Source organism: Pteropus alecto, unplaced genomic scaffold (genome assembly GCF_000325575.1).
Source record: "Pteropus alecto unplaced genomic scaffold, ASM32557v1 scaffold106, whole genome shotgun sequence".
NCBI lineage: Eukaryota > Metazoa > Chordata > Mammalia > Chiroptera > Pteropodidae > Pteropus > Pteropus alecto.
Genome location: NW_006442103.1, coordinates 9,010,369 through 9,026,914, shown reverse-complemented (window position 1 = coordinate 9,026,914; position 16,546 = coordinate 9,010,369). Strand labels below are relative to the sequence as shown.

General features: G+C 39.6%; 1 protein-coding gene across 1 annotated transcript in view; it reads left to right on the top strand.

The window, feature by feature from the left end:
- Positions 1-16,546, top strand: part of VAV3 (vav guanine nucleotide exchange factor 3) — a 312,054-nt gene that overhangs the window by 164,134 nt on the left and 131,374 nt on the right. The window contains exons 12-15 of the mRNA XM_006919579.3: positions 223-309; positions 4,141-4,226; positions 5,789-5,921; positions 6,305-6,414. Of these exons, the coding sequence (XP_006919641.1) occupies positions 223-309; positions 4,141-4,226; positions 5,789-5,921; positions 6,305-6,414 (416 nt within the window). The remainder of the gene's footprint in view (positions 1-222; positions 310-4,140; positions 4,227-5,788; positions 5,922-6,304; positions 6,415-16,546) is intronic.

The following is a 16,546-nucleotide window of genomic DNA, read 5'->3' as shown; positions in this document are numbered from 1 at the left end:
TAATCGGCAGCTCTTCAGTCTTCCCAGCTGTAGTCCAGACATTTTTAACTCGCCTTTGAGATGCAGTTTTGATTGATAGGGCGTTCATTTTATTGTCATTGAAAAGTTGTGGTATACTTTTGCCGTTAATGAAATTAATGATGTGTTTTCTTTCAAACAGTTCTCATCTCTTCTCCGATCTTATACTGCCTTCTTTTTTGTCCCTGTCTCTTTATTCTTTAGGACTTGGCACAATATGTGAATGAAGTGAAGAGAGATAATGAGACACTTCGTGAAATTAAACAGTTTCAGCTCTCTATAGAAAATTTGGTATGTAATTATCATTCCATCCAGCTTTCCTAACCCATAAATTGGGGAACATTCCAGAAGTTGTTTTTGAAGGAAAAATAGTTCACCTTCAAGTTTTTGTTGTTCTCGGTTTTTTGCGATTCCCATTCGGCAGCGTCCATGTGGATGCCTAAGTGGCAGCTGTGACATACCATTGTCCAGGGATTTTCTGCCGTCGCTTGTCCCTCTCACCTTAATCACACAGTGCCTCTTCCCCCAGCAGTCTGAATTCTAAGCATTGGAGTCTATTTTTTCTTTTCTTTCCCTCACCCCCTTACATATTCATGGGTGATTCCTGTTAACTTATTCATTTTAATGTATATTTACTGGGTGACTACTGCGTGCCAGCCATTTTGCTTGGGGCTGGGCTGCTGCTCTGAACAACATGGTCTCATGGTTGAGGAGACAGCGAGAAGAGAGTTTGAAAATGCTACCCTGACGTTAATGCCGTGAACAGGGAGCTGCAACAGAGGGCAATACGGGAAGTCCTAGTTTAGGTGGTTAGAAAAAGTCCTTCTGAGTCATTCGCCTCTTGAACTTGAAAGATAAGAAGAAGCCAGTGGCACAAAGATCTGGGGGGGAGAGGATTCCAGGCAGAAGCCTTAGAATGAAATGCCCAGAGATGAGCAAGGGCCAGGGGAGGTCAAGAAGCTGAAAGGCCAGAGTGGCTGGGAGTGGGGAGTGGAGGGAAGCGTAGTGGGCCCTGGAGTGGGACAAGTGGGCGGAACTACGCACCCACAGCCTTGCAGGTCGAGGCGCTGAGTTGGGGTTTATTGTGATTGCAGTGGGAAGCTCGGGAAAGGGTTTAATCAGAGTTTCACAGTCATTTACATTTCAAGAAAACCCCTTTAGCAGGCAGACCGGTCAGCAGGTTGTTGAGGAGATATCAAGAGAGATGATGGAGGCCGGGATGAAGCCGTGGGCAGTGAAAACAGACATAAATGGAAGGACTTATGAGCGTTTCCTCAGTAGAGCGGTTTTAGGGCCTTTTCTTTTTTTTCTCTGAAACGTCCTGAGCCTGCCCCTCTCTTTTCACCCCATCAGCCACTTCCCCAGCCCAGGACCTTACCTGCCACCTTCAGTCACAGTCGTCCCTCATCCTCTCTTCACATCGTTGGGTTTCCAAAAATGTAGACTTCTTGATTCACTCTCTTTCCCAAACTGGTCAAAACTTTTTGTTGCCTTTAGGATTCAGACAGCATTCCTTAGCGTGATCTGTAAGGCCCTCGATGATTTGGCCCCAAACTATTTTCCTGAACTGATTTAGCTACCGGCCCACGTGCTTCACATGCAGCAATCCTGCTGTGTTGGAAGGTCTCCAGTTTGCCAAACATTTTAATATTTCTGCCTTTGGTCATAATATTGTCAGAGTCTAGAATGTGTCTTCCCTTCAAGGTCCAAGAGAAAGAAATTTTTTCCCTCATCTCCCATCATCCCTTTCTCTTTGTAATTCCACAGCACATTGCCTAGACAGCTGTTCAGCCTTTTTTTTTTTTTAAAAATATTTTTTATGTATATATGTAAAACAGTAAATTTACCATTTTTAAGTGTACAGTTTTGTGACATTAAGTAGGTTCACATTGTCCAGCCATCACCACCATCCATCTCTAGAACGCTTTTCACCTTGCACAGCTGACTCTGTACCTGTTAAACACTAAGTCCCATTCTCCCCGACTCCCAGCCCCTGGCAGGCGACATTCTACTTTCTGGCCTTATGAATTTGACTACTCCAGGTACCTCAGATAAGTGGAATCATACAATATTTATCCTTTCAGGACTAGCTTAGTTCATGTAGCATGTCTTCAGATTTCATCCATGTAGTAGCAGGTGTCAGAATTTCTCCTTATATTTTTTTTTTAAAAAAAGGATTTTAAAGCTACATAATATAGCATTGATTGTACATATTCCACATTTTGTTTATTCGTTCATCTGTCTATGGACACTTGGGTTGCTTCTCTCTTTTGACCATCGTGAATAATGCTGCTATGAACCTGGGTGTACAAATATGTGTTCGAATCCCTGCTTTCAGTTCTTTTGCGTCTATACCCAGGAGTGGAATTCCTGGATTGTATGTCATTCTGTGTTTGATTTTTTGAGGAAGAGCCACACTGTTTTTCACGGTGGCTGCACCATTTTACATTCCCACCAGCAGTTCCCATATCTTCTTATTCTCACCAGCACTTTCCTCTCTTTTTAAAAATCATATCCATCCAAACGGGTCGAAGTAGTATCTCGTTGTAGTTTTGATTTTGCCTTTCCCTAATGATTACTGATATTGAGCATCTTTTCATGTGCTTATTGGCCATTTGTATATCTGCCTTGGAGAAATGTCTGTTCCAGTCCTTTATCTATTTTTGAATTAAGGTTTTTTTGTTGTTGTTTTGAGTTATAAGAGTTTTTCTTCATATATCCTTCTATGTATAGATAAGACTATCAATCCTTATTACACTTTTTATTTGCGAGTATCTTCTCCCATTTTGTGTGTCGACTTTTCACTTTGTTGTTAGTGTCCTTTGATGCACAAAATTTTTTAATTTTGATGAAGTCCAACTTATCAATCTTTTTGTTGTTGTTGCCCGTGCTTTTGGTGTCAGAGTCAAGAAATCACTGCTGAATCCAATGCCATTAGCCATTTCTCCTATGTTTCTGTCTCAGAGCTTTTTATTTTTAGCTCTTTGATCCATTTTGAGTTAGTTTTTGTATGCAGTGTAAGGTAAGGGTCCAACTTCATTCTTTTGGCTCTGTGTATCTAGTTTCCCCAACATCATTTGGTGAAAGGCTATCTTATCCTCATTAAGTGGTCTTGGCACACTTTTCAGAAATCATTTGCACATGAGGACTTATTTCTGGGTGTTCTATTCTATTCCCTTAGTCTAGAAATCTGTCTTTATGTCAATGCCACACTTTTGATTATGGTAGCTTCGTAAAAAGTTTTGAAATCAGGAAGAATGGACCCCAACTTTGTTGTTTTTTTGAGATTGTTTTGCCTATGAAGTGTCCCTTGAGATTCCATATGCATTTTAGGATGGAGTTTTCTATTTCTGCAAAAAACATCATTGACATTTTGATAGGGAACATTTATTTTTATGCTTTCTTATAGTATAGTTAATTACGTATCTGTCTTTTTGATTCAACTGAATCTCCTAGATGTTAATTTTCAGCCAATTCTTTTATTCTCTTAGCACTTGGTGTGGTAGGTGCTCATAAATAGTTTTAAAAAATTTATATTCTACCTCTGGAGGCATGGCTTATTATTTTTGATCATTAAGTCAGAACTTTTCATTCCTGAGGTCTTAGATCGGTGATGTCATCGTTGACTCCCTATGCCAGATAAGTCCCTCAGCCAGTCATGGTTCCTATACGCTTCTTTCATGGCAGGTGCACATTTGTAATTACATACTTACGTGAGTATTTTCTCCCCACTGGGCAGGATGTTCCATGAAAGCAGCATCTGTATCATTTTGCCTTCTTCAGTAGCTGGAACACAGTGGATGCTCAATAAATATTAGTAGCTGTAACTTCCTCGAGATTTGAATTCCTCCCATTCTCTCTTTTGGTACCTAACTCCTCCATTAGGATTATATGTAAAATTAATTAATATCTCAATATACCTCCTGGGATGGCCAAGGGACAGACTGTTTTTGAAAGCGTATCCTATAGATCTGAGCTTTTTAGAATAAGTGTGCTAGAAATGCAAAAGAATACAATTTGTAATATAAGAAGGTCGTCGTCTCTAGCAAATGTCCTCTTTAATATTGATTTCTATTTTTATGTGGTTATGAAAAACTGAGCCATGTGAATTTTATATTTTAGAACCAACCAGTTTTGCTTTTTGGACGACCTCAGGGAGATGGTGAAATTCGAATAACCACGTTAGACAAGCACACGAAACAAGAAAGGTGAGCAAAAGAAGAGCAGCACTTATTTTCAAAATAAGTAATTAGTATCACAAGATCGAGACAACCTTGAGCGCGGTTCCTCCAGGACAAAGGAGGGAAACAGAGGAAGAAAAACAAGGGGACAGATCAACCTGTGGTTTTCTGAAAAGTTCTCATATGACTATGTTAGGTGGTCCGCTCTCTGTTTTGGAATCTGTCGATTTGTTTAATTTAAGTTCTCAAGAAGAAAATGGCAAACACGGAGTGTCAGCTAGGGTAAACAAAAAGTCCTCCGCATTACAATGAGAGTAGGGAAAAAGTAACAGCAGATAACTACCGTCAAAACACATTGTTTGATTTCTTTAGTATACATGTGAAAATAACTAAAAATAATATAAAACGCCCTAAGGAAGACGTCTAAGTGAGAAACATTTAGTGAAACTTTCTTGAGTGGAATTCGTAGGCGGAGTCCTTGAAAATTAAGCTTGGCCTCATGTCCCTAATTTTACACACACGCACGCACACAAATTGTCATTTAGTTGAAGTGGCAATTTTCTGGAACCTTTGGAGATGAGAAAGTCAGCCAGTAGGGGGCAGCATCATCTCTTGCTTCCACCTTGATACCCAGACTCTACAGGTAGCTCTCAGGAGACGCATAACCTTTCAGCCTCTCCAGGAAAATAAGCTTTGAAAGTGATGCAAGTATTAGAGCTGTGCGAATGTATCAATATCGTTGTTTAAAAAAAAATATGTTGCTTGTGAATCACTGAAAGTTTTCAAAAAGATCCGAGTATTGGTATTGGATGATGGCATTATACGGTTTGTTCTTCTCCCCAAATACATTGTTTTTAATAACAAAGAAGAGAAATAACAACATGTAAATTTAATAATTTTTCTAATTTACATTTTGCATGTCATACACCACTCAGTTTGTGTTTCAGCCGTCTTTTAAATCATGAGGGGCGACATACAAGGTCCAAGCACGGGTCCCACAGTTAGAGCTGGGTCTGAATCCTGCCCACACCTCACTAGCAGGATGACCCTAAGCAAATTACCTAAGTTCTCTAAGTCAGTTTCCGCCCCAGTGAAATGAAGATGATGATAATACCTCAGCAAAGGATTCTGGGGACTTAAATTAAGTGAGTCATCTTTGTGAAAGGGGTGAACACTTCTCAAGGCATTCTGGCCAGCTCCTCATAAGGTCAATAGAATTTGACCGCTATTGTTTTCATTAATGTTATTCTGTAAATGTGTAGCTGTTAAACGAAAAAAGTAATTTCTTAAGAACATGGCTTTATGTCATATCAGTTGCTTCTTAAGCAACTCTGCAGTGTGCATATTGTTCTTATAATTTTGCCTATTTTTTAAATGGGAAGACCGAGGTACTGTGAGGCCATTCATTTAGCAAAGGGTAGTGTCAGGATACACCCAGTTCATTCCCAGTGTGCAGCAAGCACTGCCTTTGTCTTAACTCAAAGGAAAAATGTTTGGTTGGTATAATTAAGTCGTACCAGGGAAGAACTAACACACATGCTTCCAAACCGTTTTAAATCAATCTCTCTCCTTTTCTCTCTCTCTCTCAGGCATATCTTCTTATTTGATTTGGCAGTGATTGTCTGTAAAAGGAAAGGTGATAACTATGAAATGAAGGAAATAATAGATCTTCAGCAGTACAAGATAGCGAACAATCCTACAACTGATAAAGAAAATAAAAAGGTGAATTCTTGGAAATTAATGACTCTGGTTTACTCATAACTTTGAAAATTCAAGGAAAGGGTGCTAATACATGCATGTGAGAGGTAGCTTATTGATTCAGGTGTTTGTATTTCGAAAACTGATTAGGAGCAAGCGTCTGAGAAATAATTGGACAGTCATAGCTGATATGATCCCTTCTGCCTTAATGATCAAGATAGTAATGTGCATTTGGCATAGAAATTGTTGTAGATACGAAGTAAACTACAGTGATCTTGGCCACAGTTTGTATGTTGGTAACATTACGAGAGGTTTGTGGATAATTATGGTGGTGTTTTAGTGAATTTGGAAACATGATGTTATTAACGAATGATACGTATTAACCTGAGAAATATTAATTTTAACAGTGGTCTTATGGCTTCTACCTCATCCATACCCAAGGACAAAATGGGTTAGAATTTTATTGCAAAACAAAAGATTTAAAGAAAAAATGGCTGGAACAGTTCGAAATGGCTTTGTGAGTATTTCTACTTTTAAAAGTGCTCTTTCCCCTACTACTTAGATGTCTTATGAATAATGAACTGCCAGTGAGTGTGCGCTAATGCTTGCAGCATGTGTACAGATGCACTTTGCAGGAACACGAGTGCTGCTAGGCTGTCTGCTTGATAACTGTGGTCTCCTAGGAGAGGTTTGGGTGAATTTCTGCAAGAAAAAGAAAGAGGGAGCTCTAACCTTCTGTTTGACTTTCTTCTTATCGGGTGTATTTTAATTCTCCAGCTTACAGCAGCCTGTGAATATATTAATTCTAATGATAAACTTTTAATGTAATTGCCATGTTTTACACGTACCTTTAAATGAATAGAAATAACCCCCAAACACACACACATATACATACACGCACATACTTTTAATGGAAAGATTGATTCCCCCCAACCCTTGTTTTTAACTCATTTATTGTTTGATTCCTGGATAAATTGCTTGACGTATTCAGTGAATGCTTTAAGGGCTTGGTTTCTTTCAGTGTTCTTTCTTTTTATTAAAGTGAAAGCTTGACAAAGAGGTGGGAAATAATTCAGACCTGTTTCAAAAGGAATGGCATAAAGAGATGTAATTACACAAGAACACACCATTACAGGGATTTCTTTTTAGTTTTCATGTTTATGGATTAAAAGGTGCATAATGACCCTGGTTATAGAAACATAAAGGTCACCCTGAAATTGAAACTGCTAACAAAAGGTAAAATTAAGAAAAAAATACTTTTGTGATTTGCTTCATTTGTATTCTAGCATTATTTACCATTTGCAGACAAATTCTATCAGATTTTGTTTGTTTGTTTTTTTCTTTTGCTTTGTTTTAAGAAATGCTCATGGCGATATAAAACGGAGGAAGGTTTAGATTGTTTTAGTTCTACAGTGAAAAAATAGAGATTTTATTATGAATATTTTATCTAATATTTTGAGAGATAAGTTTCTGTAGTTAAGATATTTTTAAGATTATAGACAACTCTAGATCCAGTGATCATCACTGCCATGAGCTGGCTGCTTGTTTTAGCCAAGTTCTGTAACCTCTCAGAACCTCAGTTTCCTCCTCTGTAAAATAGGGATAATAATATTTCGAATTCTAGATAGTATGTATCAAGCAGAGTGCTAGCCAAATAGTACAACGGTCATTTGATATTAAAGAATAGTGATGTCAGTTATTATCACTATTATTAACGTTTTGTATTTGGAATCCTAGTCCTACACCTATGGCTGTAGGGCATCTTCCAGTATACTATTTTAGTTCTTGCAGTTTACTGCTATTGATTACAATAATTAAACAAAAGAAGTCAGTAGTTGTGCGCATTAATGCAATGGCTATACCACAGGGACCCCTTTGGTTTTGGGTACAAGTGATGAAGTTGGTGACCTCCACCCAGTACGCTGCATTATAAACCTAGTGTGCTATGTTAATGAGGTTTCAAGTACTAGACACCACTTGGAGTTGAGCAGTTAGGGTTGGAGTGACAAGATGCTTGGTGATAATATTCAAAGGCAGAGCTGATCTCAAGGAAAAATGCTGGGCTAGTATTTCCTTATGGGTTCTGTTCAGCTGTGTAATCATGAGATGAGTGAAGGAATTTTTGCAGAGGAGGTAAGTTAAATTTCTTGTCCAGAGCAAGCGCATGGACTTGGGCTGTACGATAGGCATATAGGTTAATATTTTGTCCACTTGCCATAAATCAAGCAGCTAAATGCTGGATACAAGACTCATTAAGATGGACAGTTGTGTCTCTGTCATGTAGAATCTAGGGTAGGTAGACAAGGGGTGGGGTGGTGGCTCGCTGGGGTATCGGCAGGGCCCCAGGCTCAGATCTTCCTGCTGTGTCATTATCAGCATTTGGCTTCTCTCCTCAAGGTTGGTCACCTTGGCATTTAAGATGGCTGCTGGAGTTCCAGCTAAAGAATCTACATTTCAGGCAGCAGCAGGTGTTCCCTCCCTTTTAAGGATCCTTTGCAGAAATGCCACAAACTTTCGTTATATAATACTGACCAGAACTTAGTCATGTGGCCACGTCTGACAAGGGAGCCTAGAAAATACAATCTCTATTCCAGGCAGGATTGTGTTTGGCTAAGAATTGAGATTCTCTTACTGTGAAAGAAATGAGAAATGGGTAGTTGTAGGCCACTATCCGTTACTGCGTTACAGACACGTACATATAGGAATATGGATGAATTTAAATTGTTCCACCACAAAACAGAGTCATGAGCCCAGAAGAAAAACACCTCTATGTGGTCAATTAATCTATGACAAAAGAGGCAAGAATATACAATGGGGGTAAAGACAGTCTCTTCAACAAATGATGTTGAGAAAACTGGACAGATACATGCAAAAAATGAAGCTGGACCACCTTCTTACACAATATACAAGAATGAAGCCAAAATGGATTAAAGACTTAGATGTAAAACCCAGACCATAAAATTCCTAAAAGAAAATGTAGGTAGTAAACTCTCTGACATTGTTCTTGGTAATATATATATTTTTTCTAATATACTTCCTCAGGTGAGGGAAACAAAAGAAAAAATAAATGGGACCACGTCAAACTAAAAAGTTATTGCACAACAAAGGAAACCATTAACAAAACGAAAAGACAATTTCCTGAATAGCAGAAGATGTTTGCCAATGATACGTCCGATAAGGGGTTAATATCCAAAATGCATAGAGACTCATACAACTCAACACCAAAAAAACGAACAACACAATTAAAAAATGGTCAGAGGAGCTGAATAGACATTCTCCAAAGACATACAGATGGTCAACAGAAATATGAAAAGATGCTCAAGGTCACTAATCATCAGAAAATTGCAAATTAAAACCACAGTGAGATATCACCTCACACCTGTCAGAATGACTATAGTCAATAAATCAACAAACAAGTGTTGTTGGCAAGGATGTGGGGAAAAGGGAACCCTTGTGCACTATTTAGTGAGATTGCAAATTGGTGCAGCCACTGTGGAAGACAGTATGGAGGTTCCTCAAAAAATTAAAAATAGAGCTACCTTATGACCCAGCAGTTCTACTTCTGGGTATGCATCCAAAGAAATTCAAAACATTAATTAGAAAAGATATATGCATCCCTATGTTCATTGAGGCATTATTTACAATAGCCAAGATATGGAAGCAACCTAAGTGCCCATTGATAGACAGTTGGATGAAGAAGAAGTGGTACATACATATAATGGAATGTTATTTGGCTATAGAAAAGAATGAAATCTTACCATTTGTGACAATGTGGATAGACCTAGAGGGTCTTATGCTAAGTGAAATAAGTCAGACAGAGAAAGACAAATGACATGTGATCTTATTTATATGTGGAATCTAAAGAACAAAATAAACAAAACCAATTCATAGATACAGAGAACAAACTGATGGTTGCCAGATGGGAGGGGTTTGGAGGCTGGGTGAAAAAGGTGAAGGGATTAAGAAATACAAAATCGGTAGTTACAAAATAGTCACAGGGATGTAAAGTACAGCATAGGGAATACTGTCAACAGTATTGTAGTAACTATGTATAGTGCCAGGTGGGTACTAAACTTATGGGGGGATCACTTCATAAATTATATAAATGTCCAACCAGTATGTCGTATGCCTGAAACTAATATAAAGTAATGTTGACTGTCAACTGTAATTGAAAAATTTTAAAAAAATTAAAATATAGTTTCACACACAGGGAAACTAGATTTTTTTTTTTTTTTTAAATCTGTGAGCATTTTCCAAACACCTTGAATTGCGCAGTCTAGGAAGGATTTAGATAAGTGTCAAATTCAAAGGAGAGTTCAGTCACTACACTTTCTAAAACCTCTCCTTTTGCAACCTTCTCTCTTGAACCCATTTGGAGGATCACTCAGAGGTGAAGTTGAGGGTTTTTGTATGCAGGGATTTTGCCATTTATGGCAAAATAAAATTAGTCAGAATTTTATTCAAGCATCAGAATACCCCATGATTTTATTTCTTCCCCTCTTTTTTGAAGCTCATTATGCGAGAAAGCCCAGTTTGCAGCTTTGTGAGATAGCCCTCGCTTGTCTTGTGCTTAGGAAAGTAGAATAAGCTAGCTAAGTCCTAAAGCTTAAGACTTTACCTATGGTTCAAATTTGCTATTTTAATCCATTATCTAAAGTTCTAGGACTCTTATTCTTTAAGCCATGGAGAATAAAAGAAAACTAAGAAATCCTGCATCATTATGACAGAACATGGAAAACAATAAGCCTTGTGTGTCTCCATAGGCAGGCATCTTCCAGTCTCTTTAACGTGGGTCCTTCACGTCATCCCAGAGCATTCTAGGGTGTGGCTTTAAGGAACCCTGAAATCGAAAGAGGAGCATTGGTGAGAGGCTGGTGGGAAATTAAGGGAGACGATATTTTAAGACTGATGAAATACTTGCCAGTTCTATTTACAGAAGATGGCAGTTCTGCTATATATAGGATGATTGGATCATTTTTATTAAAAAAATTTGCAAAATCACCTTTAAGGCATTTAAAACACTGTTCTTTGTTTAGAACGTTAAAAAAAGACCACAGGGAAAGCAGGAATACCACTGGAGTAGGTATCCAGGAATGCAGATCGTCTCCCTAGAGGCGACCTAAATCTCAGCCTCTGTCTTCCCTGAGCGCATCCCATCCCTGCTCGCTAGCCGTGTTCTCTGACCTCCTTTGGCCATAACCACTTCCAGCAGTTCAAATATGCAGTGAACCGTGTCAGAATGTGGCCAACCTCCGCAGGAAAGGCTGAACAAAGGGCAGAGCGCAGTGACCCACTTGAATAGGGCAGGAAGAAGGATTTTTTTTTTTCCTGGGAGAGGAAGTAGTAGCAGGACTGATTGCTCTTGAGGTCGTTGGAACAGTTATCGAGCTGAGTAATGTTCAAGAGCTGTAGTATATCTTTAATATGTAGAATGTGTTTAAATCTTTAAGAGACTGAATGCTAGGTGTCGCGTATTCTTATTTCTTTCCAACAGGGCTTTTCTGTCACTGTCTCTTACAGTTCTATTTAATTATCTGTGAAATAGGATGGCAGATATTTTAATGAGCTGAAGCTAGTTTCCATACGATTTTAGAAAATGTGGCTATGAGTGCCGATAGCAATGTTCAAAATATTATTTGGAAGCTGTGGATATAAGCTTATATCCAGTGTGTTTTCATGAATTTCGTTAGATTTAAATTAGTAAACATTGTCATACCCATTTTATAGCTTAGGAAACTAGCAACCACAGAAGCATTTCTGAGAATTTGTGCAAGTTCAGTGCTACATTATTTATAGTAGAGCCCAGAAAGGCACTAAAATAAGCAACTGGACTCAAATCCTTTTATCTGAAGCTGGAGTCGGATTTCTTTTTTCTTTTCACGGTGACCAGGACCTAGAAGATCAGACAGCTTCTTCAACTATTCCAGAAATAAGTCAAAGTTGGGTAAAATATGAAATAAAGAAACTGGATAATAGAATGAGAAGGCTTTTTAATGGATGAGTTGGAGAAAGAAAAAGTTAAATAGGAAAAAAAAAAGTTTTGCTTATGGTAGAAAGCGGTAGGTTCTGAACCAGCCTTCGTAGTGTTTGCGGAAGGGGAGAGGGAATGAAATTCTAGAGCTGGGGTGGGGGTGGGGAGGGGTGGCTCTGGGACCAGGCTGCCCGGTCCTGTCCTGTCCGGTACCGGAGGGAGGGGCAGCCCCTGAGCTCTTTCCCAAGATGAACCTCTGAAAAGGAAGCAGTGCACGGGCGGAGAGGGCCAGGGGGCGGGCTCCTGGCCATTAAACTCCACAAGTCACATTTAATCCAAGCCACAGTGTTTCTTTTTAAATTTATTCCCCTTGTACTTCCAGAAGGCATTGCAGGTCACTCACTATAAAAAGCACACATGCCACAGAATTAAAAAGAAAAATTTAAATAATCAGAGGTCAGACAGAACAATGTTTCAAAGCCTTTTCCTCACACTCAGGCTCCACTAGACATGAACGTGTTCTTGAAATTTACCTTCCTTGGTTTGTATTATAAAAGCAATGAGAATGTTTTTCACATTTTAAATTTAAAATGATATTTCATCAAACATAATTTGTTTTAATCTAACGATATTGCTCTGATAGTCTGAATACCAGAGAGATAATTACCAGAGGAAATTGTGTTCATGCTACAAATATTTATTGAGCACTTGCTTTGTCGCCAGACACTGTTGGAAGCCCCGGGCATCTAACAATGAGGGAGCTACTGTAATTGAATTTGAATACTGTAACTTCTAAGTATGATAATTTTTAGTTAATATATACTAGATTGAATTTTGAGACCGAATTCTTGATATTTCTATTAAAATAATCTCTTCCTCCCAATCCGACTCAGTTATAAATAGATGGAGGCCCAAAATTGCCCTCCTCCCTCCACGTGTAATCATTGATTTCTCGTCGGTCTCTGCAGATTAAATCTGACCCCTGTTTGTAATTGTCGTCCTCACCTTCCTTCCAAATCTCTAATTAATGTCTTCATACCCTATTCCCTCCCTACCAGTCCATTCTTCTGGAAGCATCCACAGTAATCCGATTGTGTCCTGCCCTACTTAAGACCTTCCGTTGGCTATTGGTTGCATTTGGTATAATATCAAAATTCATACTGGGATCTAAGAAGGCCCTCCATGATTTTTTGCTGCTCATCTTTCCAGAGACATCTCACATGAATTTTACCCCTGCTCCTTTTGCCAGTCAGATTGAGTGTATTTCAGTTCCCGGAGAATGCACAAGCCTCAGGCATTCACCCCAATTTTCCTACCTAGCAGCGTCTTGCCTCTCGCCCTTTGGGTAGCCGTCTCTTCATCCTGCAGATCTTGCCTTTAAATGTCACCTTGTGAGAGACAGTTTTCCTGACCACTATGCTGAATTAGGAACCTCCCCTCCCCAGTTTTCTCTCTCAGTCGTGATTATGTGGCTGGACGAAAACTAGCCAAGCGTAGCGTTTATAGCCTTCCCTCACCTCACCGCTCCCTGCTTGTTAAAGAGAAGCCCTTACTTGCCTGCTCAATTTTACCTTTCTTGTCTTCTCCTAAGGAACAGAGGTTCTTTCTTGTTTATTAGGAGAGAAGCAAAAATTGAACTGCATGGTCGATACTGGGAGAAAGAGAAAAAGAAAGCTTTTGGGATCTGGGAATGCAAAGGAAGTTTTGGGTTTTGGTTGAGCGAGGCTCTGGGAGAGGTAGGGAGTCTGAAGGATTTGGAAAGGGGAAAAGGGCCTATGGACCCTGAATTATATTTCCCGTTATGTTCTTTAAAATGCTAAATAAAGAATGAAATAAATCGCCTTTGGGTTGCCGTATGGCACCTTTAATGCCTGAGGCTGGGCCCCTGGGTGATGGGATTACCATTAGACCTAGCTGTCTATTTCGTGGCCGCTTGTCTCACCAGACTAAAAACACCAAGAGGGCAAGTGTCCATGTGTGTGATCAGTGCTAGCTCCGTGCCCGGAACACAGGGAATGATCATAACTTTATTGTAAACCTGAAATTTTACCCTTTTAGTTTTCGACTAGGGCAATAAAAGAAAGACTTGACGACTTAGGAAATTCTTACTGTTTTACAAGACATTGCAACAGCCCTGAAGAAAAGGAACTTTTTCCAGTATGATAAGAAGGTTTTATAAAGCGGATCCTTAGGTAGGAGGCACTGAAAAACATATGTTCTATACCAGCAGCATGAGGTTTTTTGAAGTTCTAGAAGTTGATATCATATATCATTATTTTTGTCTTAAGTTAGCCTTCAAAAATGAGATTGCAGTTTTTTTTTATAGGCATTTTTATAGACACCTAACCCGACGCTCCCAGATTTTGTTTTTTTTTTTTTTGTCCTTTCAGATAGGTTTCTTTTTGGCAGCCTGACCTAGTGCTTGGATGGACTTTCATAACCAGCCAGGATGTGTAATCGTCACATTACCTAGACTTACAGATAACGCTGCTCTAATCTATACTTATGCTAAAACCTGCAGAACAATTTGCAACTCATATGCTATTTGGGGCCTCCTTGCCTCTATGAGATGTATGCAGAGCTTGGCCCAAATGCCAGTTCTAAGGTCTCAGGTGTCCGAAGCCCCCTGCATCCTCACGTTTCTCTCTGCCCACACTCCTGATTCCTTGTGGCCCCCTCGTTTTATTCCCCACATCAGACCCAGAAGAAAGACCCGCTCCTTCCCCGTTTTCCACCTGAAATCTAGTCACGGTCTACATTTTGTGGTTCTAATGGATATCACGGGAGGCTCATTTCATGCACCTGTTCCCCCTGCCACTTCGCTGGTCTCCTTGACATGCTCAGTAGCACCCTGGAGTGTGACCATCTCACTGTATGCTGCTCCCTGCAGTGGACCAATATACCCGACCTCACTGCTTCTCCTGTGGGAGGTGCCTAGTCAGGCCAGATAGAGAGCACCTTCCCCCGGCCATCGAGGAATAAAGCTGGGTTATGTTACCCACCAATCTAAGATTCAAAAATCTGGTGAGTGTCTCTAAAGAAGATAGTCTTTGTCGTTGATTGAGGAGAGACCCATATTCATAATATCAGGTTTGGCAACATTCTATTGTGCAAATTTAAAAGGCCGGCTTTATTTTCGCCAGGATGGAGTTTCCTTCGATATCTACATGAAGCTGCTACTACGAGTAGGAGGGTCGCTGTGCTGGTGCTTCTCTTTCCCGCCTCTTCTTCATGTTCATCTTTAGGAGGCCTGTTTGGATCGCCTCAAATACATAAATAACTATCTGTGGAGATGATAATTTTCATCCCTTAGAACGGGCTGGCATACTTTTTTTTTTTTTTTTTTTTGTAAAGGACCAGAAAATAAATATTTTAGGCTTTGTGGACCATGAGGTCTCCGTAACGACTACTCAGTTCTATCACTGTAGTAATAACACAGCCGTAGATAATACCTAAATGAATGAGTGTGATGTGCTCCAGTAAAACAGGTGGTGGTCCGTGTTTGGCCCATGAACTGTGGTTAGTGACTGTTTTAAAGCACAAGGATGCTGATTTAGGCCTAGGGAATGAAGTGAGTGTATGTTGCAACTAAATGATTCCAGCTATAATGGAACCACAGTGTGGCCTTTTGTAGAAGTGTGATTGATTGATTGATTGATTGATTTAGGAGCACTAATTCCTGTTCAGGTCATTGCAAAGATTTAGCTATAAAATATTCTCTCTGCCACCAAAACCAAAACACCTGGATGAATTATCTGTATTTGGCATTATTTTGTACTGTCCAATCGGATATCAAAAATATCTGCTCAAAGAGTAGACTGCATCTATTCAGGTATCTGGTTTCATTGAGTTTTGTTACATTGTTTATTGGGAAGGACCATGAGGCCCACAGAATCCAGACCAGTGACGACACCACGGTCAGCCTTCCTGTACTCAGTAGTCAGCGACATCAACAAGGATAGTTGTGTAGTAGTGATGGCTTTGTGCCCTGGAAGCATTTTCTTCCCAGCAGTAATGACATTTGTGCCTGTTATTATTCTGAAATTTCCTTCCTGGAGAGCAGGCACACCAAGGAAAACTAGGAAGGGCAAAGGAAGACACGGTCGTGCCGAGAGTTGGCCCAAGGCTGAACCTTCCTGGATGGGTTGTATTTGGGGGGTGACATTTCGACTGTGGTGGCATCTGCTTTCGCCCTTTCTGGGTGTCAAAAGCCTGTCAGTGTCTGTCTGGAAATGAGCAGCCTCTCAGCTATAACTACCAAGGCATCATCCACAAAGCATCTCTGTGTTGGTTTGCCTATGTGCATTTTTGTTTTTTTTTGGAGAAATTGTCTTCTCTAAAAACAATCTTTTATTTTTTTTTCCTTAAAAGATTTTAATTACCAGTTTTTAACCTGAAGAGTTTGTTAATGTGTTGTCTATAACCTTTCAAAATTGGCAGTTAAGTCAGTATAGGCAGGTGAACTGCAGTTTCCTGGTAGCAATAAAGGGAAGTAGGACATGGGACAGTACTCAGAAAAATCACAGCTGTCATACAATGGAGTTTTTGAGGAGTTCGTTTGATCCAGAAACATGCGACAGCACTTCATGCATGGCAAAGCATTGGTAAATATTAAATATTATTCTTGTTCTATTATTGGTGGGTATCAACCTCTCTCTTTTCTCTCTGGTTATATTTA